At 36.0% G+C, this 27,256-nt stretch overlaps 6 protein-coding genes across 11 annotated transcripts in view; 4 read left to right on the top strand and 2 right to left on the bottom strand.

The window, feature by feature from the left end:
- Positions 1–3,389, top strand: part of QQT1 (P-loop containing nucleoside triphosphate hydrolases superfamily protein) — a 3,773-nt gene extending 384 nt beyond the window's left edge. Inside the window, exons 2-13 of one of the 5 annotated variants that reach the window (XM_089621165.1) lie at positions 1–19; positions 762–853; positions 940–1,033; positions 1,107–1,149; positions 1,234–1,308; positions 1,419–1,522; positions 1,607–1,763; positions 1,857–1,944; positions 2,413–2,485; positions 2,584–2,714; positions 2,817–2,887; positions 2,960–3,389. The exon at positions 1–19 is cut by the window's left edge and continues 30 nt beyond it. In XM_089621165.1, coding sequence (XP_089477291.1) covers positions 762–853; positions 940–1,033; positions 1,107–1,149; positions 1,234–1,308; positions 1,419–1,522; positions 1,607–1,763; positions 1,857–1,944; positions 2,413–2,485; positions 2,584–2,714; positions 2,817–2,877 — 918 coding nt within the window. In that variant the 5' untranslated portion in view covers positions 1–19 and the 3' untranslated portion in view covers positions 2,878–2,887; positions 2,960–3,389. Of the gene's footprint in view, positions 20–590; positions 616–761; positions 854–939; positions 1,034–1,069; positions 1,150–1,233; positions 1,309–1,418; positions 1,523–1,606; positions 1,764–1,856; positions 1,945–2,412; positions 2,486–2,583; positions 2,715–2,816; positions 2,888–2,959 lie in introns of those variants that run through there. The other 4 variants (XM_089621162.1, XM_089621163.1, XM_089621164.1 and 1 more) reach the window with 4 other exon arrangements.
- A 5,727-nt stretch (positions 3,390–9,116) lies between these two features.
- Positions 9,117–10,137, top strand: LOC149391972 (uncharacterized). The gene has a single exon (XM_089620731.1). It carries the CDS (start codon positions 9,196–9,198, stop codon positions 9,901–9,903), a length of 708 nt encoding a protein of 235 aa, XP_089476857.1. The 5' UTR covers positions 9,117–9,195; the 3' UTR covers positions 9,904–10,137.
- Positions 10,138–10,310: 173 nt separating this feature from the next.
- ZCW7 lies at positions 10,311–13,371 on the bottom strand. Its single transcript, XM_089618679.1, has 5 exons — positions 12,760–13,371; positions 12,519–12,660; positions 12,061–12,220; positions 11,475–11,669; positions 10,311–11,004 (listed from the first exon to the last, which is right to left on the bottom strand). Exons 1-5 carry the CDS (start codon positions 13,256–13,258, stop codon positions 10,999–11,001), a joined length of 1,002 nt encoding a protein of 333 aa, XP_089474805.1. The 5' UTR covers positions 13,259–13,371; the 3' UTR covers positions 10,311–10,998.
- A 3,824-nt stretch (positions 13,372–17,195) lies between these two features.
- LOC149391974 (cytochrome P450 714C2-like) lies at positions 17,196–19,223 on the top strand. The gene is made up of 4 exons (XM_089618531.1): positions 17,196–17,423; positions 17,596–17,837; positions 17,904–18,267; positions 18,581–19,223. The coding sequence occupies exons 2-4, from the start codon at positions 17,599–17,601 to the stop codon at positions 19,004–19,006; spliced, it is 1,029 nt and encodes a 342-aa protein (XP_089474657.1). The 5' UTR covers positions 17,196–17,423; positions 17,596–17,598; the 3' UTR covers positions 19,007–19,223.
- A 1,081-nt stretch (positions 19,224–20,304) lies between these two features.
- LOC149391975 (uncharacterized) lies at positions 20,305–21,163 on the top strand. Its single transcript, XM_089620144.1, has 3 exons — positions 20,305–20,540; positions 20,709–20,814; positions 20,883–21,163. The coding sequence occupies exons 1-3, from the start codon at positions 20,428–20,430 to the stop codon at positions 20,895–20,897; spliced, it is 234 nt and encodes a 77-aa protein (XP_089476270.1). The 5' UTR covers positions 20,305–20,427; the 3' UTR covers positions 20,898–21,163.
- Positions 21,164–21,299: 136 nt separating this feature from the next.
- Positions 21,300–25,051, bottom strand: NPGR1 (no pollen germination related 1). Of its 2 annotated transcripts, none has more exons than XM_089620142.1 (6): positions 24,665–25,051; positions 23,896–24,240; positions 23,537–23,795; positions 22,232–23,463; positions 21,992–22,142; positions 21,300–21,901 (listed from the first exon to the last, which is right to left on the bottom strand). In XM_089620142.1, the coding sequence occupies exons 2-6, from the start codon at positions 24,088–24,090 to the stop codon at positions 21,591–21,593; spliced, it is 2,148 nt and encodes a 715-aa protein (XP_089476268.1). In that variant the 5' UTR covers positions 24,091–24,240; positions 24,665–25,051; the 3' UTR covers positions 21,300–21,590. The 2 variants fall into 2 exon arrangements, with proteins under 2 accessions (XP_089476268.1, XP_089476269.1); XM_089620143.1 differs by having other exon boundaries at positions 21,992–22,139; positions 24,665–25,049.
- Positions 25,052–27,256: the final 2,205 nt, after the last annotated feature.

The raw sequence follows: 27,256 nt of genomic DNA on the forward strand, positions 1-27,256 counted from the left end.
ACTGCTCTGTACATTATCGGTGAGAAGTAGGTTAAATTATATAAGGTCCGTTAGTCTCTTTTGCATTTTTTTTTCTTTTATTCGATCTTAATATTGTGTGTCAAGGTTCTAGTCTGAGTATACAACAAATTAGCTCTTAATGAATTTGGTGTCAAAGACAGTAGTTATACTCATTACCTATACTAGTGTTTCACGCCAGGGAATTTACACCGAATACTTTTCTTTTATTTCAAAACTAAGTCCATATTACAAATTCATTTCAATTTTAAGACCTTTTTGACTCAGAACAACCGTCATAGGTGAGGGGGTGAATATCTTTGTTGAATTTTTTTTTTGGTCGATTTTAGAGACAGATTTATGGATGAGCTTTTACCATCAGCTTTGACGAGTGGTTGTTGTCTTGGTTGATGCAATAGTTTTTGTATCTTAGTTTTCTCGTCACTCCCAGAATGCGAATGTCGTGTCCAGAGTCAGAGCTTACGTACTAATATATATATATATATATATATATATATATATATATATATATATATATATATATATATATGTGTGTGTGTGTGTGTGTGTGTGTGTGTGCCTGGCATAACCCGTAACCCATAAGACAAAACTAAGATGGTTGAACCTTTAAGACAAAATTAAGATGTTTATGAGAATGTGTTGTTATAGTCGTCGTGAAAATATGTTTTATAAAAAATTGTTGTTCAGTAATTTTGCCAATTTGGTTTATTTGGAGTTTTATTTGATGTTGTTTTGTTTTTCAGATGGTTTTTGGGCAAGTTGTGATAGGTCCACCAGGATCAGGGAAGACCACTTACTGCAATGGCATGTCTCAATTCCTCAATCTTATCGGAAGGTAAAGGCTTATTTGGCGTTTTTTTAGTTCTGAAACAAGAGAATGCGATTGGTTGTGTAATCATCTTTAGCCATTGGAATTTGCAGGAAAGTCGCTGTTATAAATTTGGATCCCGCTAACGATGCGTTACCGTATCCTCTTAGTTTCTGCTTGCTTTTGATATTGAGTTTTAAGTGCGTAGTAAGTATAGTCTGCTCTTTCCTGAATTCGTATTAGATATGAATGTGCGATTAACATTGAGGATTTGATCAAGCTGAGCGACGTAATGTCGGAGCATTCTCTTGGTCCTAATGGAGGTAAGAAGCAATTTATGATAGCCTTTTTTTTCTTCTTCTATGGATGCATTGAGAATCATAATTGTTCATTATGGTGATTGAAAGGTCTCGTGTATTGTATGGATTATCTCGAGAAAAATATCGACTGGTTAGAACAGAAACTAAAACCGCTACTGAAAGGTTGGTGTATTTTTTTTATATACATTTCTTGTTTAAACGTTGAATTCCGAGGTCGATTTATGAACTTTAACTTCCATTATCTCTTTTTTACTTACAAAAAAATGTTGCAGATCACTATCTCCTCTTTGATTTCCCGGGCCAAGTAGAGCTGTTCTTTCTTCACTCCAATGCCAAGGCTGTACTAATGAAACTCATTAAAAAGTTAGACTTAAGGGTATGATTTTAATGACTGTCGTCTTCTTGACAAAAAAGGCTTAAAAGTCAACAACCCGTTTGACTTGTCGTACTATCCACGCAGTTGACAGCTGTACATTTAGTTGATGCCCATCTCTGCAGTGACCCTGGGAAATATGTTAGCGCGCTACTTCTTTCATTATCGACGATGCTTCACATGGAACTCCCACACATTAATGTCTTGTCGAAGATTGACTTGATAGAGAGCTATGGAAACCTAGGTTTGTTTCCGGATTCTTATTTAAGTCGAGCCTGTGATTGTAAATAGTATTATATGTGTAGCTAATTTATACTTTTCTTTTAAATTGTTGCAGCTTTTAACTTGGATTTCTATACCGATGTTCAAGACTTGTCGTATTTACAACACCAACTTGATCAGGATCCACGCTCGGCTAAGTTCAGGTGCGGCGTAAAAAAAATTCGATAGCGAAATACCATTGAATAGAGATATGCTGATCATTATTATTTTGTGCATACTTGTTAGGTTTCAGTGGGAATAGTTATTCTGTTTATTATTTTTTTTTTTGTTTCTGGTGTTAGAGTAATGTAGTCGGAGAGATTACTCAAATAGTCAGCCGAGTTTATCAATAAAATTACCGATTCATCTTCTTGAACTCGACTAACGTCGGTTGTGGAAAATATCAATTACACCTAGTAATTTTTAGTTGATCACATCACAATCGTCCGTCCGTTTTCTCTTTATTGTCAAATTCGCTCTATGTTTTATTGATTGTTAAAAAAGTTTAATTTGACCAAACTGATGCTCCGGTTCATGTGACCGTTAACTTGATACAATCATCAATGTTGTATTTTTTTCTAGCTCTTGGTTTTAATTCGTTAATTCTTGGTGGTTCTTGTTTTTTCTTGCAGAAAGCTGACAAAGGAGCTCTGTGGCGTAATAGAAGACTTCAGTATTGTCAATTTCACGACCCTGGACATTCAGGTGTGCTAGTTTGTATACGAGTCTTTCTTTTTTCACGTTGTCATTGGTGTGTCAATGTTATTTTCTGACGTGCTCAGTCAAAATACTACTTTGTCCAGGATAAAGAAAGTGTAGGGAATCTTGTGAAGCTGATAGACAAGAGCAATGGGTACATTTTTGCCGGCATCGAAGCCAGCGCCGTTGGATTCAGCAAGATCGCAGTTGGTGCGGTCGATTGGGACTATTACAGATATCCTTTCAACTTTAGGGCTTTTTGGGTTATGACTCGATAGATATTCTGATATATCACCAAAGCAATTCATCGTATTTTCTTTTAACCAAATGAGTTCACAGTTGCGGCGGTGCAAGAGAAGTATATGAAGGACAGTGATAAATTGGATCATGGTGAATGACCGAACTGTGGTAAGCAATTCTCGTTCTCGGTGATTTTGGTAATTGTTTGACTTTGTGTGTTGACTCCTGAAACTTGTCAAGTTAATAGTTTCCTCTCCTGATGATGGAAGCTTCTGAGCAGAATTGAAGTGGTTTTGCGTCGTTTCTATATGCCTAATCCGATCCTGGCTTCCACCATTGTACAGATCAGTAGTTGGAATTTTTAATCCGGGATTTTGCACAGCTCATGTGAATTATCTCTTATTGAAGGGCGTTTATAGCATTAGTGTTAATCACTAATGCTTAATGGTTTTGCAGTTTTGCTTGGGAAATGGATCGAGTAAAAAGTCATGTTTTTATCTTTTTGGGCTTGGAGAGAGAGAGAGAGTTTTATGTGCATTTATTTCACATATACATCGAAGTGTCCCCATCCTTGCATTTGCAATGGCATGCATATTTTAGTATAATTCAAAGCCCTATTTTCGTAGTGACGGTCGCTAAAATTAATGTTTATACCTTTATAATTTGATAATTGTCGCCAAACTCCCTTAATTATATTAAACACGCCTCAAGTCTTATGATCGGCAAAATTTCTTGGGTGCTAAGAAAATTGCAGTCATTGGTTCCTTCGCTATCCATAGTTAAGTTTGAGGAGGACATGAAGTATTAAAAAAATGGACGTATAAGAGGATAGTTTTGCCGTCAATTATTTTGTTCGCTTAAAAAGCTAATTTAAGTAAATAGTTCAATAAAATTGGTAAATAAATAATATAGATCACCACTACCATATTCCTCCCAAAACACGGAAAAAAAAAAAAAAAAAACAAACAAATAATTGGTTGCATAGTCATCTTAAACATTAGCAATTTGGTTTTAGTCAACCTTTCGTTAATGTCCCGTAAATAGCCATCTTGCTTACGTGGTAGCTTATTAATTGAATTAGTTGTACATTTTTGCCCTTACGCTAATTTAATTAGGTAGTTTTTTTTTAAATTCCGAATTAAATATTGAAACCGAATAGGGAAGTTCTCAAATTTGAAATTTGAATTTTCCAGCAGATTTGGAAAGTTCTCAGCCCATTAATTGTTATGTATTTGGAAATTTTAGTGTTGAATTTAGGTAATTAGTTTCTATTTTCGTTGCAATTCATTATTGATAAAATCTGTAAATATATTCTTCATTTATTGATATTATTTTGTCTTCCATATATTCATAATTTCCAGAATTGCGTTTGGTTATCAACTCAAAAACTGTTTTTGAGTTTTCAAGAAGTGAAAATAGGAAACAAAACTGGAAAATGTGTTTGGTAAGGTGTTTTCGGAAAAAAATTTCAAAAAATTTTGAAGTTGTTTTTGGAAAAAAGTAAAGAAAACTTAAAACAAATTAAAAGGTGTTTTTGAAAAAAAAATTCTTCTCTTCTCTCCTCTTTCTCCTCATCTTCTCTTTTCATTCTTTCAAAAACAAAAATGAAAACTATACCAAACACTTTTTTAAGTTTTTTCACTTTCTCAAAAACAAAAATGAAAACTGTACCAAACAGCTTTTTGAAAACAACTACAAAACAGTTTTTCAGTACAACTACAAAAATTAGAAAACAAAAAACAAAAAACAGTTTGAGTTAACTACCAAACACAACAGTGCCCAAAATATTTCCAGAATTTTTTTCAGTTTATTTACACGAATATACTGTAAATATGCTTCGTATTTACAATGAATATACTGTAAACAAGCTTCGTATTTACAATGAATATACTGTAAATAAGCTTCGTATTTACACGGATATACTGTAAATATGATTCTATTTACACGAACATACTATAACTCAAAACTCAAAATCAAAGACACGGCCAAACACTTTCATGAAGCCACAACCCACATTCAATGTACAATTTCGAGCATCCAATCATATTAATCAGCCATAATCAAGCATCAAAGAACATCAAAACCACGGAATTCCTCTTGAGAACTCAAACCCCCAAATCAATCTTCAATACCCTAATTTTCGAAATCAATTTGGGTAAACAAAACCTCACATTGTTTTTGGTAGAATTGAACTCCCCAGCCCTTCCACCTATTCTCCGTTGTCTCTTCGTCTGTGGCTCGCTCGGCGGCTCGCAGCGGTCGCGCGCGGCGGCGCTCGGTCTCAGCGGGATGGCGCGCGCGAGGAAGAGAAGCTCGGGCTGGTGCTGGTGGTCGCGCGCAGAAGAGAAGATGGAGAAGAAGACGGCGGGGCTCCAAATTAGGGATTTGCGTGTTCTCCATTTTCTTCTTATGAGAGAAAGATTGTGTGTATCGAGGGTATTAATTACCAAGCTTAATGATGCTCCTCGATTACCGCGAGTAGTTATTATCTATTATTGTGTTTTAAAGGTATTTTATTTTCAGTATTATAGTGGGCGGGAACAGGTAAGGTCTTTTTGGTATTTTGACAATGTGTAAATAAATGGGACTGACTATTAACACGAAATTAACCAAATGGTGGCCAAATCCAAATCGATCAAAACTGAGAGGCCATTTAGCTATATAACCCAAAAAAAAAAAAACACACACACACACACAATTAGGCTACCCTGTTGTAGGTCTTTTTTTGTTCGAGATTTTTCGCTGTGTTTAATTATTCTTGCTGGTTTACAATTTGTGCAAAAGTGATAATGGTTATAGGTTCCCTTTTTTTTTTTTTGGTTACAAAATGAAATTTTAAGAGAAAAAATTGATATCAGAACTCATTCAACTAAGGAGACTAATTCCCGCACTATTTTCGTGTGCTTAGTTGTCATAAAACAACAACAAAAATATCAATACCTTTAGTGATACAAAATATTTAATTTAGTAAGTTTTGTCATGTTGTATATTACCGTATTTTTATTGAAATGTTCAATCAAATCTTACATTTTAAAGTCGATCAAATTCTTCCTCTCGGTTTTGTGCCTATTGTAAAACCGGTGTTGTGTTTTTTATTGTCTACGAAAAATCATTTTTATAAACATTTTTGTTGGAATTTGAGTGTTAAATTACCCAAAAATCACATTTGATCTTAATTTTACCAATGACTGAGAACTGGCATTTGGTTAATTAACAAGGATGTAAGCGGAGATAATTCAACATATTATAAAACCCAAGGTTAATTTAACAATAAACTTAAAATGTTAAGATGTGAATAGATGCAACATTTCTATTAATAATACCTCTATATTATATAGATATTTACTCTCATCAATTATATTTTCCTTACATAAATATGTGTCGAAAGTCAGGCCCTCATGTGCACGTTAGTTGTTACACTCCACTATCTTCGTTCACCTTCTACATATATAAATAAATATCAGTATATATATATATATATATATATATATATATATATATATATATATACAGTTCTTGGCTAGTCAGTAATCACTTGTCGTCTCGGTGTTGACTTGTTCTAGAAATAATAAACCCACGAACAAACTCCATTTATGAGCAGCGACTACTCACACGTCTCCAAACTTACCACGTGTCGTGACCGGATTGGCTTTTAGGACTCGTCGTGAGTCGAGGCGCTATATTATCAATCTGCTTCACTGTTGCCATGTATTAATTAGTTGATGAAAGAAATGCTTACTTCTATTAAAATCTTACTATATAGAAAACTCATACATATGTTTTTTCTCATCTTCTAGAAAATTAGACATATTTGCGTATTATTGGAATATGAGCTCACACGACTTGGATATCTAGAAGGAATAAATACATAGAATTTGAAAATCACGCCGTGTTGAAGTGGGAATGGAAAAAGAATTTCGACGCCTTAAAAACAAAACACCAGAATAGTCACTTTTGGAATTTTGACTTAGATCAGATATATTTTGAAGATACTCATCAAATTATTAGTGGCTCTGCTCTCTCTTCTTATCAAAGAATATCTATTATGAATTTGACATAATGGCTGTGCATGTAAATAGTAGAAAGCGATATTCTTTAGCTGTTAGTAATAGTATATTAGGTTTTTTAACCTTTCACAATTTGCCTAATTAGTTTAAAAAAAATTGTGGTTGAGTTTAGGTCACCAGATAATTGAATAATATATATTAATACGGCAACGCTAGGAAATTTCACTGATCAAGTTAGAGGTTATTGACTATTCTTGCTTCGCGTTTTGATTAAGATGATTTGATGATACAGTATTTATCCAAGAAGACTTCACTCATATAACAAATTTAATATAGAAGAGATGCCAGGTCTAAGTTGGTGTTCTATTATTTAAAATAACATATATCTGATACACATGATGATAATGATTTTATAATTTTTTTTGCTTCTCTCCCAAGTAATGTCCTATGCGATCTATACCAACATGAATAAGAAAAAGTTATGACACATTTTATCCAATTTTTTGCCATAAAATTAAAATATTGGAAGAACAAGGTTGGCAATATCTACATAAATACATTGTATTTTATACTTTGATATGTTACTGGCATTGATTGTGACACGTCATACATGGAATTTATTCAGAAAATGTTCGTTAATTAATGTAACCGAGTATCTCTTCTACGAAAGCTAATTAATATAGAAAATTAATATTCACCTATAGTTGATGTGATTGTAATTTGCCCTAACTGATTATGTGGAAGCTATTTATTCACAAGATTATTAAGAGAAAATAACACAAAAAAAATGTTAGGATTTTGATCGAAATTCACTTTTAATTTGTTCATGTCCTGAACAAAATAAATTATATTATTGTATTTTTCAAATTGATATAAATACATTCCAGTTTTTCAAATTTAAAAAAAAAAAAAAAAAACTAAACTGAGATATTTTCTGAAATCTCACTAAGTCGTGAATAATTAAGTTATATTTTTCCTAAATAAATTGCAGTTTAGCTGTGATTTTTATGCTTAAAAAAATGAGGTGATGAGATATATGTTTATCATGTCATGGTCATGTTTAGTTTTAATAAACAAGGGGTCTAAAAATGAATTTTGACACAATCCATCCAGTTTCCATTTTTTTTAATTATGTGGACATAATTCTTCACAGATTAATTAATTAATTTCATTAATGTTTCCATTTGTTTTGTTGACACGTTTCCAATATTTTTAAATAATCTCTTAAGCAAATCAAGATGGCTGCTCAGTATTTTTTTGGGGTACTACTCAATAAAAAAAGTCTCATTAACTACACCAATACATAGCCCAAAAGCTCTACTAAATCAACTAATCTTCCTTTATATATCTTCTTACTTTTTTTTTTGCTCTGAATATATCTTCTTACTCAGATCTAAAGAAAACAGTGACCAAAGTAGACCCCAAAAATCAGATGGTGATTGCTTAATGAATGGGGAGATTTGCGTCAATGTCACAAATTCGTCGGGTTTTTGCATTTGTGTCACAAAGTTGTCAAAATTGCATTTGTGTCACGTATTTACATTCGTGTCACATGTGCAAATTTCAAATTACTGTCTCTCATCATTTAATCTTTTTATTAGTTACTCCATGTCTTCTGAATTTTTACAATCCCTCATTAAAAATCACTTCATTTTCCTCTAAAACTTTCTAAAATTTTTGCGTGTGACTTATTTGCAATTGAATTGCCAATTTGTGAAATAAGATGCAAATACCAATAATGAATGCGCGCCAATCAAGCTGATATAGACGGTTCAGATACAAGCTCACAATTATTCATTTCTTTTAGTAACCAACACTCCAATATATATATATATATATATGTATGTATACATATATATGTCATAAACCCATTTTGGTATCATATTAATACCCTTTGCCAACTAGCCATTGACCTTATAAAAAATTATTTTTGTGTGTTTCTGATTTTGAACATTAAATATTAAAAAAAAATTGATAGTGAAAATATATTACAACGGAAATACCAGATACGGATTGTTTCAACTTTCAACTTACCTTTATCTCAGACATGAAACCAGATTGGATTGTTTGAATCTTCTTAAGCGTAAACTTTTATTCAGATATGTACATCTTGAAAAAAGACTTGTAAAACTCAACGTCATATCCGTGTTTGAAGGAAAATAAAATAAAATACGTATTTTATTTTATTTTTGTTTCCTGGTAATTATATATCATTACCTTCTCTCCTAGCAAGTCAAAACTAGGCCAATATTAAACAATAAGGAGAAGCTTCAGTACAATGTATTTTTTTTTTCTCTTTCTCTTCCTATTCTTTTAATAATTGACCAATTCTAAACCAACTTTTACAAAAACTATATAAGACACCTTCTTTCTCTTTATTTAACCATACCAACCATATTACTCGCATTTAAAAAAAAAATTAAAAAAATAGGTTCACACAAATTCAAAAAGCCAAAAACAAAAACGTTCATGAATCTCTTCATTTGTGGCGCTCCAAACTTTGAGTCTGAAGAGCAAGACCAAGAATTTTCCATGAGTGCCAATCAAAGTCCATCTTCGACTCCGAGGAGATCGAGATTTTGCAGAAGCAACAAGAACAGCAGGGACAAGAATCCGTACGCCACTCGAGGCCTCGACAAATTCTCGACTCTCTTGGCCGATCTCGAAGAGAAGAGGCAAAAGATTTATGCAGAGAACGGTTCTGATCCCGATATTGCCTTTGTCCGATTCGTCTACAAAAACTCCAATGACTTAGTCCCGGTCGTGGTCAAGCTCAGGGAAAATAATGCGAACGCGAAAGAAGGGAAGACCAAGAGCGATTCGGTTGCCACTATACGTGAAGATCATCATGGTAAGGGAATAAACGGATCAGAGGACAAGTTTGCTATCGAAACCTCTGTGGCGGTGAAAGAGGTGAAGAGAGCAACAATGAGACCGAAGTCGAACGATCATGCGAGGAAGAGCGTGGCGAGGCTGAGAAGGCCTTCAGGGTATTTGCCGATCGTCGTGATCGTGATCTTGATTTTGTTGGCTGTTTTCGGTCGCTCGGCTGCGATTCTCTTCACTTCGATCTTGTGGTACGTTGTTCCGGCTTTGAAGGAAAGCTCTGGAAAAAAGAGGAGTTCAAGTTCAACGACGAAGAGAGATCATGCAAAGAGATTGAATATGAAAGGATGATTATTAGTTGGTTTATTCTTGGCCAATGTAAACATGGTCATCCCAAAATATTGGTGATTGTCATGTTACTTTATCTTCATTGGATATACTCTTTACAATTTTTTTTTTCTGTTCTTCTCAACCCTCTATTTCTTTCTGGGTTTAGATTGATTGATTTTTTCTTCTTTTTTTTTTTGGGGTATAGTTCTTTGTACTTTGGAAAGTCAGTCACCCTTTTTGACGTTTAACATATGTAATATTGTAAATTACGAGTAATAACAGTTTAATTAATATAACAAATGTTTATGTATCGATTGACTAGACTTGAGCTGATGCTAGAAGATATTGCATTTATATTTTTTTTCCCTAGTGTGGTACAACGTAATAAATTCCAAAACTGACTTGTTAATTAGAAGAAAAAAAAAAGCTGATGAAATGTCCAAACTCTATTGACGACTAATTAATTACTTTTACACATTCAAAAGTCATAAAACTCGTAAAATAAACATTCTAGAGAATTGTCTCTGGCTTTCTCGAGCAGCACGGTTCGAAAAAAATTTGAACACTTGAGAAGTTAAAAAAAAAAAATAGAATATGAAGAGCACTCATTTTGGAAATGGGTCACGTGCAGACGTGTTCGTAACAAAGTGATTTGGAGAGACAGTTGACTTGGTGGCCAGTAATGGCATTCACATTGACCACCGCAATATTTGGGGCATAAAATGTGAGACTCAATCAAGCGTATTTCTTTCTCTTTACATGTCACCTTGTAATTGGCAGTTGAGAGATTTGACTCTTCTGGATGAAGATCGCTTATACGATTTCTTTTTCTGAAACAAAACATGACCATATCTATGCATTACAACTGAAACATGCTTTCACAGCATTGTTGTGGTGTTTTCCTCCAATAGAGTCAAAATATTCACCCACAAAAATTAAATCCGAAAAATGTTTAGAGTGGCTTCACAATCGAACCCCGCCTTTGTACAGTTCCTTGGTCATTAGACTTCTAATCGAGACCAAAAAAACGTGAATTCTTGATCTTGGTTGTGTTGCGTCATGTGATACGACTCGCTTCCGTTTCTGCAACCAGTTCAAGTTGCTAATCGGATCTCACTATTCCTAGATGAAACAAAAATATTCTCAGTTTCAGAGCAGCCAAAAATGATATATGTATAATAGCTAGTTAGACAATGTTGTGCTTTTGAATAGTCTTGAAGAAAAAAAAAATGCAGCAAAAAAAAATTGGTCTGGTAAATGTAAGTCAAGAAACTGTTGTAGATAGCATAAGAAGAATTTAGTGAAATATATGCATACATATTCTGAAATTAGACGGTTAAACTTAAAGTAGAGGATATCGTAGCCATTTAACAATTAAAAGCAGTAGTATTTTTTTTCGAAAGCAATGGCTTCTTCTGTTTTCCTCCCGCAGGAAAAGCAAAAGTAGCTGTTTAATTAATATATTAACCAAAACCCAGAGCTGTTCGTTAAGAAAAAGAATAAAAAAAGTGTGTACTAAAACCAAGACCAAACACATAATAATCATATTAACACATGTAATTTTGAGCTTTAAACAAAAAGAGTAACCTAACCTTGAACCGCTTACGGCTTATATCATCGGAACTGAATCTAGATACATATTGATGACGTCTAGGGGCTTCGCTCCGGGGATACTCCGGTGCCTTCTCTCTCATCTCGCCTTTTTCCAGGCTCCGACTAGGCAAGTTCCGGAAAAACCCATCTCTGTCCCAACCAACTTCATAATCAGCCAACAACCTCGATCCTTGCTGTGAAAAAGGGAAAAAAAAAAATAAAAGAGAAGGATTAAAATTAGGGTTTCGTAGATATATAGCCATATGAAAACTCAAGTTTTTCCATATAGCAAATCTTTGATAAATTTTAAGGAAATAGTCACGAGATGTTATTAACAAAGCAAAAATGACATTAATAGTTGTAAATATTTGTTAATAATTGTAAATAATCATCGGACTCCAAGAGAATGGAATGCTAAAAACGTCCAAACAATGTCACATCACCATAATAGCTATTTACTTAAAATTTACAAAAGGTTGGCAAATTTTGGTGGTTTATTTATTCAATTAATTGTTAAAATTACTTCAATCAACATGGAACGGGTATTAATGGTATAGAATACATTAAGGAAGCGAGTGTTCGAACCTTCTGCATTGAACGGCAACACAACACTTTAAGAGTGTTATAGAAGTCCTTGTGTGTCTCAAACTGAACCACAATCTTACAATGGAGACCTGATATTATGTATCCGCCGTCCTCGCTCTCGTCCTTACTCGTATACTCATCCTCGCCAACGTTAAGATTCCTATAGACTATGGTGTGAGATTGAAAAAAGAGAGCAACACATACATTATTTTTCTTGAGAAAAATCAATCCTATTAGTACAAAAATGACGAAAAGAAATCGGAAAAGCCCGAGAAATAGCAGTTTAAACACCGAAAATGCCACAAGCCGCGAAATCCCAATCCATAACAACTTATTGTGCAAGGAAATGAGGAATTCGAAAGTGTCGACATGTCAGTTCATTCCAAGCTCATCATTGAAATGGGTATCCAATTCCTAACTATAGCAAACCAGAAAACAACGAAGAAAAAAACACATACTTGATTCCTCCGAAAGTTGAAAAGATGGTATGAGTGACCAGCAAGGAAGGCTTTGACGAAACCCTAGGCTCGGCGAACCACCGGGACGGAACACCCCTGAGAATTACCGTGTCAGGCTCTTGCTTCCCATTCCTCGAAAACCCTGCGAAACCACAATTACAACGATTCGCCGGCACCAAAGTCACAGGCAATCCAAAAAAAGGTCTTTCGCACCAAGGCAATTGAAATGTGACAAACTCACCGCGATTCCTCGTAGCGTAAAACTCTTCCCATTCTCTCTTCATGGAATCGAAATCGTCCGAGGCCGGAACGGCGACGTTTAGCCGGTACTTGAAGCCTTCGATGTTCAACTCGATTCCGTCCATTTTCTCGACAACTTGTGTTCGCCATTCGAGAAACTTATCGCCCGAGGCAGTCCCTTGGCTGGTCGCGTCCAGAAACCCTAGGTCGCGGATGAAGAGAGTGCCGAGGGCGAGAGGATCGTCGCGCTTGCGCTTCTTGGGGTCCTTGACTCGCCGGAAGTGGAGATCTTCCTCGGGAACAACGACGGAGACGGAAAGTGAAGTCTTGAGGTACTCGATTAGGGTTCGCTTGAGCTTCCACTCGTCGACGGGTTTGGTCACGGAAGGGCTCGCCGGGAAGAGAGTTAGGTCGAGCCTCACACGTGGGACCAGCGATAGGCCGTTCTCTATCTCCACAGTCTCTGTTGCTGAAACCGAATCCAATGGTTTATTACTCATCGTCCTCGCTCACTCTATGTCTCTGCCAAGCGAATTAGGGTTTTGCCTTTTTTATTTTTTCACTTTATTGTGTTGAGCTCTGTGATGTTGAATCTCGAAAGTGATCTCAGCCTGTGTCCAAGACTTAAAACACTAATTTCTGCGGGATATAGTAATGCATCCGACCATACGACAAAAAAATGACAACGTGCAAAAAGAAAACGACATCAAGAGAAAACGACATCAAATGAAAACGACAACAATAGAAAACGACATCAAGAGAAAACGACATCAAATGAAAACGACAACAATAGAAAACGACATCAACTGAAAACGACAATGAAATGTTTGGTTTGGCTCATCCCTTTTGTCTCTAATATGTTTTCACTAATATATATATATATATATATATATATATATATATATATATATTTAAAAGAAGATGTTTTCACTTGTTAAATTTAGATATGCAAATTTTATCGTCTGTGTCATTTTTCCGTGAAGATGATATATCTAAATGGTCAAGAGTCAAGACAACTTTCATTCAAAGTTAAAATTGGGCGGCTAGAATGGAACATAATCAAAATAGTAAAGCTACACGGGTACGATTTTCTCACGATTCCCAATCAAAACATTAAACACTATTTTTTGTTTAAAAATTATCCACGTGTCATAAATTGTATGGCTCGTTTAAATTCGTTAATCGTGTTAAATAGCACAACTCTAATCAAAACTATGTTCTATTTTGGCGAAGTACTCAAATTATGTTATGGTACCATTCCGATGTTGTTTTAGATTTTTTAGATTTTTTTATATAAGAGTAAAAAAAAAAAATTAAACTTTTTTCTATTTTTTCTAAACAGTACCAAAAATAATCACAATATTTTTGTTTTATTTTTATTTGGCAGTCGGGGATGAAAGTTTGGCATTCTATTGATGGTTTGAGAAAATTGATCATATGAGGCACACAGACTTGGAATGCAATGGCATATTTGTCCTCGATTCCTATATTGAAAAAAAAAAAAAAATTATTGGTTATAAAAAATATGTACGCTTTTTTCAGTGGTTCTCAACTTCACATAAAATAATATATAAATTTTGTATCTAAATAGTAATTTTTATCTTCACCAGCTTAACTTTTTTTTTTTTTCCCAAACGAATTCACTTTACTTCTTCTTTCAATTATTGACTTATTTTCGTTTTGTCGAAAACAAGGTTGTAACCAAGGGCTATGGATTTTTTTTTTTTTTTTAAATTTTTTTTCCTTCTTTCTCTCTCTTTTTCTCATTATCCTAATATTGTATGTGAGGGTACTAAAATCTTTTCCCTACATCAAAATAATAGTCAAACTTCTATTACTGACTTTTTTTAGGGGAAAAAAAAATATTATAAATATCTAAGCCACTTGAAATATAACTATTGCTAAATAACCAACTTTCAAAAAATTTAAAAATATGGCCATTGTGATGAGGTAGCATTTTGTATCGATATTATTGTTCCATAATTACCCTTCAGCATGGTTTTTTAAGAAAATCACATTACTCTTTTTGTTTGGTTACACAAACAGTTATATATAGATATTCGCTTGATTATTATTATTAATTATTTACACAATGCAATGTTTAATTTCGATTGTTGATTTTTTTTATATTTTCAAATTCGTCTCTGAGCATTTTTTTTTTAATACGGATAGATTTCTTCAGTCATTTTCAAAATACTATTGTCGTCAAAATTACGTGAATCATAACTGTTTTGCTTTTGATCGGAAAAACTCTTGGTACGTACACACCCGTTAATAATGGCTTTTACATTGTTTCATGTTCTCTTGTTATTGATTTTTTTTTTGAAAAAAATTTATCTGAATGGTATTCTGCAAACAATCTGGACGAACTTTGTCCATTTTAAAAAAATTGAGCAGCGATATTCTGTTTGGAATTTTGAACGGTATTGAGGTACGTCATGTACGTTCATGGAAACTATTTAAAAAAAAAAATTAATTTCTTGTATTTGATCGACGATTTTTGTATGCAGTGTAGTATGGTGGAATCATCATTCTCATTGATCAACTCTTGTTTGTGTTTATTTTATTTTAGTTGTCAATCTCATCTCTGTACTTACATCTAAAAAATATTTGGGTTTTTGTTTAAGTTCGTTTACATATTAACGATAATTTACAATAATTAAATGTTTAGGTTTACATATTAGCCATAATTTATAATAATTAATTGTTTATTAATTTTTTTTTGCAGTCAAATTATTTGAATGCCAATGATTAAAATCTGGTTCCACTCATACAAGATGTGAAAAATGTGAGAGGATTGGACCCAATAAAAGACGTAGCAAAGCATAGCCATTTTTAATAATTTAGATTTTGTTATTTCAGTTTATATTTGAACCTGGATTATTTACTAGCAAATATTTTTATTTTCTTGTACTCAATTGCTTTCATCGCAGTTTGTATTTTGAATATGGTACAATATACATATAATTCATAAAAATATGATAAATCGATGCTCAATATTATCAACTTTGGCTAGATATTAATAGGTTACTAAATTTCTCTATTCACAAATATTAACAATATTGTAATACATCAGATACTGACCATGTAACCAAAGCTGTGCATTAATATTTTTTTTTCTGTTAAGTGTTTGAATGGCTAAATAATTAAAAATTAACAAACGTTAGTTATATAACAAAATCTATGTTTCTTAGTGTTAGTGGCTATATAACTAGAGCAGTGTAATTTCCCTTTCTTTCAGGCACCCAGCCGAGGCCAAAACTAGTGAGAAATTTCATTAATTGGGCTTAATAAGCCATTAAATATCAAGATTATACCCTAATGCTTAAAAATATCTGAATATGGACTTTTGACCCAAAATCGGACACAAATACCCCTGATTCAAAAACCCATATTTTTCTCTCATTTTCAAATGATTTTCATCACAATTCTTTTTCATGTTCGAATTGGTTGCGCTAGGATTAGAATTGTGATGAAAATCATTTGAAAATAAGAGAAAAATATGAGTTTTTTTAATAAAGGGTATTTGTGTCCGATTTTGGGTCAAAAGTCCATATTTAGATATTTTTAAACATTAGGGTCTAATCTTGATATTTAATGACTTATTAAGCCCAATTAATGAAATTTCTCAACAATAACCCAATTACCCAAATAATATTCGATAAAAAAAAAATAATAATAATAATAACAACTGGAATTTTTCCGTCGCTACAACTTTTCCCCATTGTCCTCCAGTGAGCAGTGAGTCATAAAATGGAAGTGGAGCTAGGAAGAACAACGGTGAAGATCATGCTATCCATTTTCGCCGGTGGAATTTTGATAATTTTTCTGTATGTGTACGATAATATGGTGTCAACGCCCAAAAGAGTAAGATCAAAGCTTGTCAGACAAGGCATTCGAGGTCCTTCTCCATCTTTTCTGCTGGGAAACGTCCTTGAAATTAAGAGGATTCAGCTCGAGGTCCGATCTAAAGCTACGAGCCCAAACGACAACCTCCTTGGCGTCGTTTCGATCGCTCACAATTGGCCGTCCACTCTCCTCTCTCCCCTTATCCAATGGCGACAACAATATGGTATTGCTTCGTTTCTTGTTTTTTCTTTCTTCCTTTGATTTCATGAGCGAGGAAATGAGGCCTTTTGTTATACAATACAGTGAACCTTTTTATAACAGTTTTTGAAACTGATAAGGGTCCAGAAATGTAAAGGCCTGTAACAAAAATCATGGAGCTGATTTCACAAGGATTTCTTTCCATCACAGAGCACCTCTTTTTTTTTTATTATTATTATTATTATTTTGATTCTAAATTTGTGTTTGTCCAGAGTGATTAATGATGCCTAAAACCTGTTTGGTTCAGTTTTCAGATTCATTACACTCAATAAATAGTCACACCAAGTGGACACTAGTTTGGAATCTCTGTCTCATTTGTATATATGTGCAGGACCGAATTTCGTATACGCGATGGGAAACCTACAATTTCTGTGCATTACAGATGTAGAAGTGGTTAAGGAAGTAAGTATTTTCACATCCTTGAGTTTGGGAAAACCGGCGTACTTGTCAAAGGAACACAGACCGCTTTTGGGTTGAGGCATCATTTCATCGAGCGGTCCGATTTGGGCACATCAGAGGAAGATCATCGCCCCCGAATTCTACCTCGATAAGGTCAAGGTATAATCTCGAATAAAGTTGTCGACTTGTTCTCTTAGTTTCTGACCATAAAAGGAACTCGTTTTCCAAGCTAGCTTGGTATTATTTCAATTCGTAGTGAACAAAATCTGCAAGCGTTATTTATCTCCTTTTGATATGAACATTAATAGTTTTTTTTTTTTTTTCCTTCAAGGGGATGGTGAACTTGATGTTGGAATCTACAACTTCCATGATACGGTCTTGGGAGAAGGAAATCGAAAGCGCGGGGAGAATCGCAGACATTGAAGTGAGCGAGCGATTGAGAGGCTTGTCGGGAGATATAATCTCGAAAGCCTGTTTCGGAAGCAGCTACTCGGAAGGGGAACATATATTCCTAAAGCTCAGAGCTCTTCAAACGTTGATGTCTAAGAAACTCATCGGGATTCCCGGCTCGAGGTACTAACAAGCGAGCACTTCTCTAGTATTCGTTTCGTTTTATCCGACCCATTAACGGCGTTTTAGATTAGTGCCTTCGAAGAACAACTTCGAGATTCGGAAACTGGAGAAGGAAATCAAGGAGATGATCTTGACAGTGGTGAAGAAGCGCGTCAGCGAGGCTTCGGCTGAGAAAGACCTCCTCCAGATGATACTCGAGGGCGCCAAAGTCTACCGCGGCTTGGAAAACGCGTCTTTGGGTCTCACTCACGACGACTTCATCGTCGATAATTGCAAAAGCATTTACTTTGCCGGCCACGAGACGACTGCCATTACCGCTTCTTGGGTGTTGATGTTGATGGCCGCCCATCCCGACTGGCAAGCTCGCGTTCGCGAAGAAGCTCGTGGAATCTGCGTCACCGACGCTGATACGCTTCGGAGCATGAAAATAGTACGTCGATTGTCCCAAAGGGCTTTCTAGTAATTTTTTCCGAATAAAATAAACAAAAAATTAGGTAAATGGCCAACTAAAACGTTTGAGAATGCTATATAGTCAACGTTTCGTAAATCTTAAGTAACTAGCCATAAAGATGACGTGACCTAATAAGTGGAAGTGATTATTTATCTAAACTTTACATCTGTAAGTGGCTATTTATCTAAGATTTACGAAACGTAAGCTATTTAACAATGTCAAACTGTAAATGTGGTTATTTACCTAATGAACCCTAAAACAAAACGATCCTTTCTTTTTGGTGCATATATAGCTGAGCATGGTGATTCAAGAGGCGTTACGGCTTTACCCACCGGGAGTGTTCGTATCGAGGAAAGCGCTCGAGGATATTCGATTGAAGAGCATCGTGGTTCCTAAAGGAGTGCACATTCAGATCCCGATCTCGGTGTTGCACCAAGACACGAGTCTATGGGGCTCCGATGCTGGCGAGTTCAAGCCGGAACGGTTCGAGAACGGAATCATCGGAGCGTGCAAGTTTCCTCAGGCTTACATCCCCTTCGGGGTGGGCCCACGCATTTGTCTCGGCCAACACTTGGCCACCACAGAGCTCAAACTAGTTCTGTCGATACTTCTCTCCAAGTTTTCGTTTTCTCTCTCGCCCAGTTACCGACACTCTCCGGCCTACAAATTGGTGATTGAACCAGAACATGGAGTCAATCTCCTTGTTGAAAGGATATGAGTACGAATCAGCTGTACCTTCGAAACTAAAGTTACATGTGATTAGTAGAACTAAACATGAAAATGCATGCAAATTAGTGACACTATTCTTGGATTAGTTTAAAAAAAAAACACTATTGTATGCAATTTTCACAAGAAACTATTGCACCCACTTAGAAGTTCGAGATAAGGCCAAACGAAAAATTAGATCAGAGACAAAGTTGCTAACAAAGAAAAAGTTGAAGGATCAAATGAGCAATTGATTCATCTTTCTTTACCTAGTTTCTAAGCACTGTCCTTATTCTTGTCATATACTGCATCTAAGTTTATTTATAAAAAGTAAAAATAAAAATCACGTTTCTGATTCATCATACATTAGTTCTAGTAAGATATCCCGTATATTCTGATAAGGCGTCATTTTTCGAAAAACGACATTATTATATATAAAAACGTTGTATTTATATGAGAACAACATTTTTCCCTGTCAAACTCAGTGACTCAAAACGACAGTATTTGCGCTATAAAGTATAAACGACATCGGAACAAAAAGAAAAGGGAAAATAACACATTTATACCCTGTGTTTTAATGAAATGTCGAGTTTAACCCTCGGTTTTCAAAAATGTCGAGTTCATACCATCTGTTTAACTAAAATGACGAAATTATACCATCTGGTTAACTAAAATGACAAAATTATACCCTAAAATGAATAACAGCGTCACAAATCTCCCTTTCATTGATATTAACTCTTATATAAGAAAAACCGAATAAAATCTAAATCAGTACCCTAACTTCCAAATTCTCAATTTTGAAATAAAAATAGCCTTAAATTGAAATTAAATAATAAAACTCATACCTTCTAAGAGATGACTTCATTCCGTGTTCGAATTGTAACTCTAAATCCTTGATTCTCTGTTCGAATATGCGATTTTGATGACTATCAACTATCGATGTTTACTCATTTGCCTCTTTCTGTGTTCTTCATGATTAAGAGACTGTTGTTTATTTTTTTAGTTTTTAAATAAATTACATATATGGCGCGAATGACTAAAGATAATTGGTGTTTATATATAAATATTATAGTCAACGTCAATGAAAAGTCAATAAAAAGAATATTCGTGACACTGTTGTCTATTTTAGGGTATAATTTCGTCATTTTAGTTAAACAGAAGGTATAATTTCGTCATTTTAGTAAAACAGAGAGTATGAACTCGACATTTTTGAAAACCGAGGGTTAAACTCGACATTTCACTAAAACACAGGGTATAAATGTGTTATTTTCCCAAAAGAAAACCACTACTGAAGCAACAATAGAGACGTGGCGTGATTCGATTGGGAATGAACACCGCAAACGCGCAGTGCAAAATGCCAGGCATATAACAAACAGAAAGGTCAACTGAGAGAGAGAGAGAGAGAGAGAGAGAGATTGATCGAGGAAGAAAACGATGGGGCAGTGTATGAGTTGCATAGACGACGGTAAGAAGGAACAGCGCAAAGAAGAAGAACGATTAGCCTCCGCCGAAGCTCGCGCCAAAGCTGCCGAGGCCGCCCAAAAGCGGTGAGTTTTCATCGCTACCGATCCTAATCCAATTTCTCAATGCTTCGCTTTTTTAGGTTTTGTTTTTTAATCGCTGAAGGCACAAAAACAAAACCTGAAATAAATTTTCAGAGAGTAATACATGAACGTGATCGAGTAATTCTGGATGATGACGTAATTGCATCGCAGGCAAGAGGATTTCGAGAAGTCCGCGGCGGGAAGAGCCGCCCGTGCACAGCAACAGATGGAGGCAAAGAGACTCGCAAACCCTAACCCAGGCGAGCCTGTTCTAAAGGTACTTGCTCTAACACTGCTCCTGAATTTTGAGCTCTTGTTCTTGAGTTTGACCACTGTTTTGTGCAGTGGCAAATGGGTTGAGGATTACTGGCTCGCGATTGTGAATAATAGTAAGCCTTGTCGATATACTTTTGATGAAATCGTATCATCTTCTAAAGTTGGAGACTTGTGTTCTATGCTGGAATATCTGACCCTCATTTCTGTATCGCGGTGTTCATCATAACTTAACCTGTAAGGATTGAGATTCGTATGCAAGGCTGGCTAAGAAGTTTATATACAAGACAGAGATTGTTAACTAGACTTTATGGTGTAAATTTATAGTTTGAGAAATATTTGTGATTCGTTTTTTTCCCCTTCTTGGAAGAATAATAAGCCTGGATTGTATATTTTGATCAGTCCGTTTTCATTTTCAAGAAGCTGAGTACTCTGTTTCAGAATCATATGGCTTGATTTGGAAATAACAGAAAAGTAAGATCTCTTGCAGATATTTGAAAAACGCGAAACCTCTGTTTTAACAGATGAATTTAGTAAGATGATTAAATGGAAGTAGATTTCTTCTAGAATTAAGGGTGGGAAAGTAACGTGGATGGAATCGAAGTAAAAGCGACGCCGATATATCATCGGCCAACAAAATACTATACAGTTCCGATCAAATAACTAGTACTGGGCTGAAAAAGAAAAAAAAACTACAGAACTATGATATATTATACATTTTTAAATAAGGAATGAAATATAAATAACCTATCAATCTTTCAGGAAATTGAAATTATGTGATCAGGCAAGGGCTTGAACCGGGGCGGACATCTTGAGCTCGTGAGCAGCCTGAAAAAACTCCGCAGCTTGCTGGAACAAGCCTTGCGATTTCGAAACCAGTCCGAGGCTTAACCAAGCTTCGTGGTTCGTGGGTTCCAATCGCAGAGCGTTCATAAGAAAGCTTCTCGCGATCGGGAGCGACCGGTTCCCGAATTTCATCAACACTCCCGCAGTCGACACGATGCTCGGAACGTAGTCGGGTTGAATCGACAGCGAGAGCGAGAACGAAATCAGGGCTTCCTTGTACATACACTGCGCCCCGAACAATTCACCTATTGAACCAAATGTCAGTGAAAAAAAAAAGATAAGTTTGATTGGAGACTCAGAAAAAGCTATAGATTGAAGAGGATATTATAGGTTACCCGTCGTGTGCCAGCTTCTTGGTGAGTAAAACTCGATCAACTTGGCTTTGTCCACGCATATTTTTGCATCAGACCATAGATCAAGCTTCGTGTAAATAGAAGCTAAATCTTGCCAAGCTTCACTTTCCAGCTTTTTCCCTTCTAATCCCTGCTGGAGAGAAAAACAAATCAGATATAAAGTTTGGTACATTTAAAGATTTTTCGTAATAAAAGAATGTCAAAACTGTGAGAAGTACCAACCCTGGAATCAAACCCATTCGGAATCGGAAAGCTCTTAGCTTGATTCTCCTTTTTCGTTTGAAGGAGAGCCAGCAAGACTCGGTAGGTCTCGATCGCTTGCTTGGGCTGCTCCTGAGAAACCTGAAGAACAGCTTTGAGCCTGAGAAGTTCCAACTGATCGATTTTTCCCGCCTCGTCAAGGGCGAAATCGACAATGGCCTCCGCGTCCTTGAATTGCTGCTTCGCAGAGGCAACGAGGGCCAAGAGCTTCCAGCCCCGCCCCGTCCCTCCTCCGGCCATCGAATCCGTGTACGCCACCGCGCTCTCGAACGCCGATTCCACGTTCCTCTGAACCGCGTTTTCGAGCCCAAGGCAGAACAACACTTCAGGATCATCATCACCGCTCAGGGTCGCGCGGCTCAGAGACTCCAAGCACTCTCTCTGAAGAACGTTCCGTTCATGGTCCGACACGGAAACCCTAGCGGCGCTCCCGTAACAAACCCCGAGAAACCTGTGGGCCCGACCCTTCAAAACCCGGCACCGTTCGCTCGTCGATTCGACCGCCCTCCGCGAAAACTCGATCCCGCTCCGAGCCCACCCCGGGTTTTCGGAACAAACCTTTGCCCCGAGGAGAAACGAGCGGAAATGGCCCGACGATTCCGACCGCCCCGCGACCTTCTTCAAGAGATTCAGCGCAGTCTCGTCCTCTCCGGCGGCGCCGTAACACAAAGCGAGAAAGTACCACCGCTCGGCCCGGCCGTAGATCCCGGGCAGAATCTGCTCGACATGCTCAGCCAAAAGCTCGAACTGCCCGGAGACCGAGAGCGCGTAAGTCAAGTGATCGACGATCTCCGGGTCGAAGCTGATCTCGCGATCGGCCACTTTCCTCATGAGGATGAGAAGCAAGAGGATCGCCTCCTCGAGAGAGCTCCTCGGGACGGGCTGACCCCAGACTTGGTACTGAAGAGGGAGATTCGTCTCGACTCCGCCGTAGAGCAGCATCACGGCCAGCCTCTTCTGGGCCACAGCGAGCCTCTCGGCCTCGAGATTCCACGGCTTCACCAGAGCCCGCCGATACGCCGCGATCGCGTTGTCGAGAAAACCGGCCTTGACCCACAGGCTCGGAAGAAGCTCCAAGGCTCGGTGGAACATGTCCTGCAATTTGCACTCCTCGCCGATCTTCCCGGTAAGTATCCCGTTCGGGAGCGCCGATTCCACCGTGTCGATGATCGTCTTGCACTCCTTCGCAGCGTCTGAGGCAACGATAATAAGCGTCGTCTGTGAACATAACACGCCAGAAAGAGAAATGTTTATCGAGAAACATACCTATGTATCTTCCGAGCCGCTCTAGCGATCGAGCCTTGAGCAGGATCGCTTCGAGGAGGAGGCTGACGGAGTGCATCGACATCAGGCCCTGAGACGAGGCGTCGGGTTTGGAGCGTGGCTTTCTCGGCCGGTTTCTCTCGACGATCGCTCTCGTCATTCTCTGCGTCAATGCCTTCACTTCGATGCCCTGAAATACTTGAAGAGCCGCGTCGAAATTGCCTCTCTGGAATTCGAGCCTGCCCAGCAATGCCCGGGCTTCCTGTAGCAGCAGTGAAACCACCAAACATTCATTCATACATAATAAAGTCACAGTCTTTGTATAGTGAAGATGGAAAAAGTATATATAAAAAAAAATATACCTCATAGTTCAAAGAAAGAGCTTCTTTGAGGGTTGATTCGGCTTCATCGACTTGAATGTCTTCGAACTTGGATTCCCAGTCGCCGGTGGTCCTCGAAGAAAGACCGCTCGCCGAGAAGTCTCTGGTGGCGAGAGACTCCGGCGACTGTGGAGGCTCTTCTATCTTGAACTGCTCTCCTGAGCAAGCACACAACATCTTCTTCCTTCTTCTCTTCTCTTCTCTTCAAGTGGAAAAAGAGAAGAAAAAAAAATCTTTATTCTTCTCCGGGAAAACCAGGCAACAAAATCACTTCCTCGGCGAATTTCAGTCACGTGGGAACAACTGGAAATGAGGCTGAAACATGTCCTGTCGTTTTAAAAATCAACGAAAAGAACTTTCCTTTTTTATTATTTTCATACCATAATGCAAATCACTGTGACACACAAGTCTACAAGACTACAACATATCCGAAAATAGCAATGTGATGGCTGAAAACCCTCCTTCTCTAAAACGGAAGAAGGGTAAAAAATAATTGCCCAGAAGAAAAAGAGAGTTTTTTTTCTTCTTTTCAAATCAAGCTGTTGAACTCCGTCAGAGAGAAGTAAAAACAAAATGGAGATCTACAGAGCAAAAAAAAAAATGAGTAGAGATTAAGATAAATACAAAGTTGAAAAAAAAAAGAGGCTTTGGGAGAAAATGAGAAGCAGAAAACGACAAGTGACGACGGTGAAAGGGTAGAGAGGAAAAGGGCGAGACGGTGGAAAGTGAATGAGAGCATTGGAAAAATCACCTGAGAGACAAAACATTGATTTGTTGTCGCTGTTGAGGCAAGTCATCGTCATCGTCATTGTCGTCGTTGAAGTCGAAGCAATCCCAGCGATACAAATTCAACACCCTTTTATGTGGTTTTTTAAAAAATAATGGAATCTCTTATTTTCTTCCCAAAAATAAATCAAAAATAGATACACAAACTTTTGCAATGCTAGGCTAGGCTAGACTAGTGACAAGTGAGAGAGAAAGATGGACCAGCAGCAAAAGCAATGGGAAAATGAATAACATACACTTTGTAAGTCTAAGTCTGTCTTTCGTTTTAAAGGTTTAACTTTTAACTAAAGTAGCAAAGAGGGGAAAAAAAATGTGACTATGTGAGTTAGATATGGGTAAATACTTGTTTTATGTTTTCTTTTTCTTGAGGTACAGTGCAGAGTAGGGATGGCAATTTGGTCCGGACACGAAACACGAAACGGTTACGACACGATTTAAAGCGGATTTGGATCTCAATAAATGGGTCGGTTCTTAATTGGGTCGAGCACGCTAACACGATTAAATAATGGGTCAAAACGACACGATTACGATTACACGATTAAAATCCAATTAACACGATTATTAAACGGTCGACACGAAACACGATTACGACCCGCACGAATATGACCCGATTAATATGATTACGAGTAATAGCACGATTACGATCCAGTTAGACACGGTTAATATTATACATATAAAATGATTAATATACATAAAAGTGATCTACAATTATAAAAAAAAAAAAAAAAGATATAAATTATAATTATAAGCCTTACATAAAAGAAACATAAAATTATAAATTTATAATTATGAACATAAAATTGATATTAGAAAATATGATAGAATGAAAAGAATTGTTATGTGATATATCGACATCTATTCTATCGCTATATTACGGTAGAACAACTTATAATTTTCAATCAATTCGATATAGTTGAGGTTGAAAATAGGTATACTCGTCTCGATATCAATTTACGCATGGTAACATATAGTCAATAGTATACCAATTGACTTCATGAGAGCAATAATATTCTATCGAATTAATTATTTTCAATAACCAATTTAACTAATATGTCCAGTGGTGTTCTTGTACTAATAGTATCATTGGATCATATCGAACAATCACAATTTACGATAAATGACTTATTTCATTTCAATTCATATCGAACAAACAACAATACTTTCGTAATAAAGTATCGTATTCAATTTATTTTATTTCAATTCATACTGAACAATCACAATTCATAATTTACAATCACAATTACAATAATCTTATAATAACGCATCGTATTCAATTTTATTTGATTTCAATTCACTTCAATTTATATCGAACTATCACAATTTACAATCACAATAACAATAATCTCATAATAACGTATTGTATTCAATTTTATTTGATTTCAATTCAATTCATATCGAACAATCACAATTCACAATTTACAATCACAATAACACTAATCTCATAATAACGTATTGTATTCAATTTTATTTTATTTAAGTTCAATTCAATTCATATCGAACAAACACAATTCACAATTTATAATCAAAATAACAATAGTCTCATAATAAAGTCTGTATTCAATTTTATTTGATTTCAATTATAGTATAATGACTTATCACGTCCATTAGTTTTCGAAGTTAATACCTAATTTGTATTCAAAACAAAGAAACTAATTTAATGTCTTGTGGATCGTCAATTAGTTTTAAAATCGAAAAAATAGTAGATACATACTAAGATCGTCAATTAGTTTTAAAATCGAAAAATAGCAGATACATACTAAGATCGTCAATTAATTTCATGACTCACGAGGTCAGAATCATATAATTGTATTATCAAGAAAAAGCAACAAATATATACCAATCTAGTCAAATGGTTATAACATTTACATATTTTTATTTATGATACGTAATTTCTACATTGAAAGTAAACTTTTTTTAAAATGTAATTACATATTGACCAAGTATATTTTCCTCCAAAATTTTTGATAAAAAACTACAAAATTTTCGATAAAATTTCATATTGACTAGTTATATTTTAGATCAACTATATTTTAGGTCATATATCAGCATGATTTTTTCTTTTCATTTTGCAACGTAATGTAAAGCTAAAAAAAATAAAAAAATAAAAAATATAGTGGGTCAAATTTTCACCAAGTTTAGAAGGAGGGAAATGTTGCCTCTAAAAATTGCATTTGAGCGGTAGGTGAAACATGAAACTCAAATTTTAGTCTGACTAAATTTTAGAGCTCTTTCTTAAAAGAAAAACAAAAGCCAGACCGTCATTTATTTCTCTCTCTCTCTCTCTCTCTCTCTCTCTCACTCTCTCTCTCTCTCTCTGCCTCCATCATCATGGACACCTTCTCAGTGGTCGTCAAATCTGGCCCACCGCGTCCCATGCCCCTCCGTCCTTGCAATTCAAAATGTGAGCTTGAATTTCGGCCAGATTTAAATTTATCCACGGTAGGATTTCGATTTCCTCTCCTCACCTTTAAATTTGCAAAGGTAATATTTTGGGTTTTGTTGATTTCGAGCTTGGGTATTTGAATGGGTCACAGTTGAAGATGACCCACATGGCCAG

Source organism: Urtica dioica, chromosome 7 (genome assembly GCF_054948205.1).
Source record: "Urtica dioica subsp. dioica isolate 48M chromosome 7, U.dioica_male_clone48M_v1_H2, whole genome shotgun sequence".
NCBI lineage: Eukaryota > Viridiplantae > Streptophyta > Magnoliopsida > Rosales > Urticaceae > Urtica > Urtica dioica.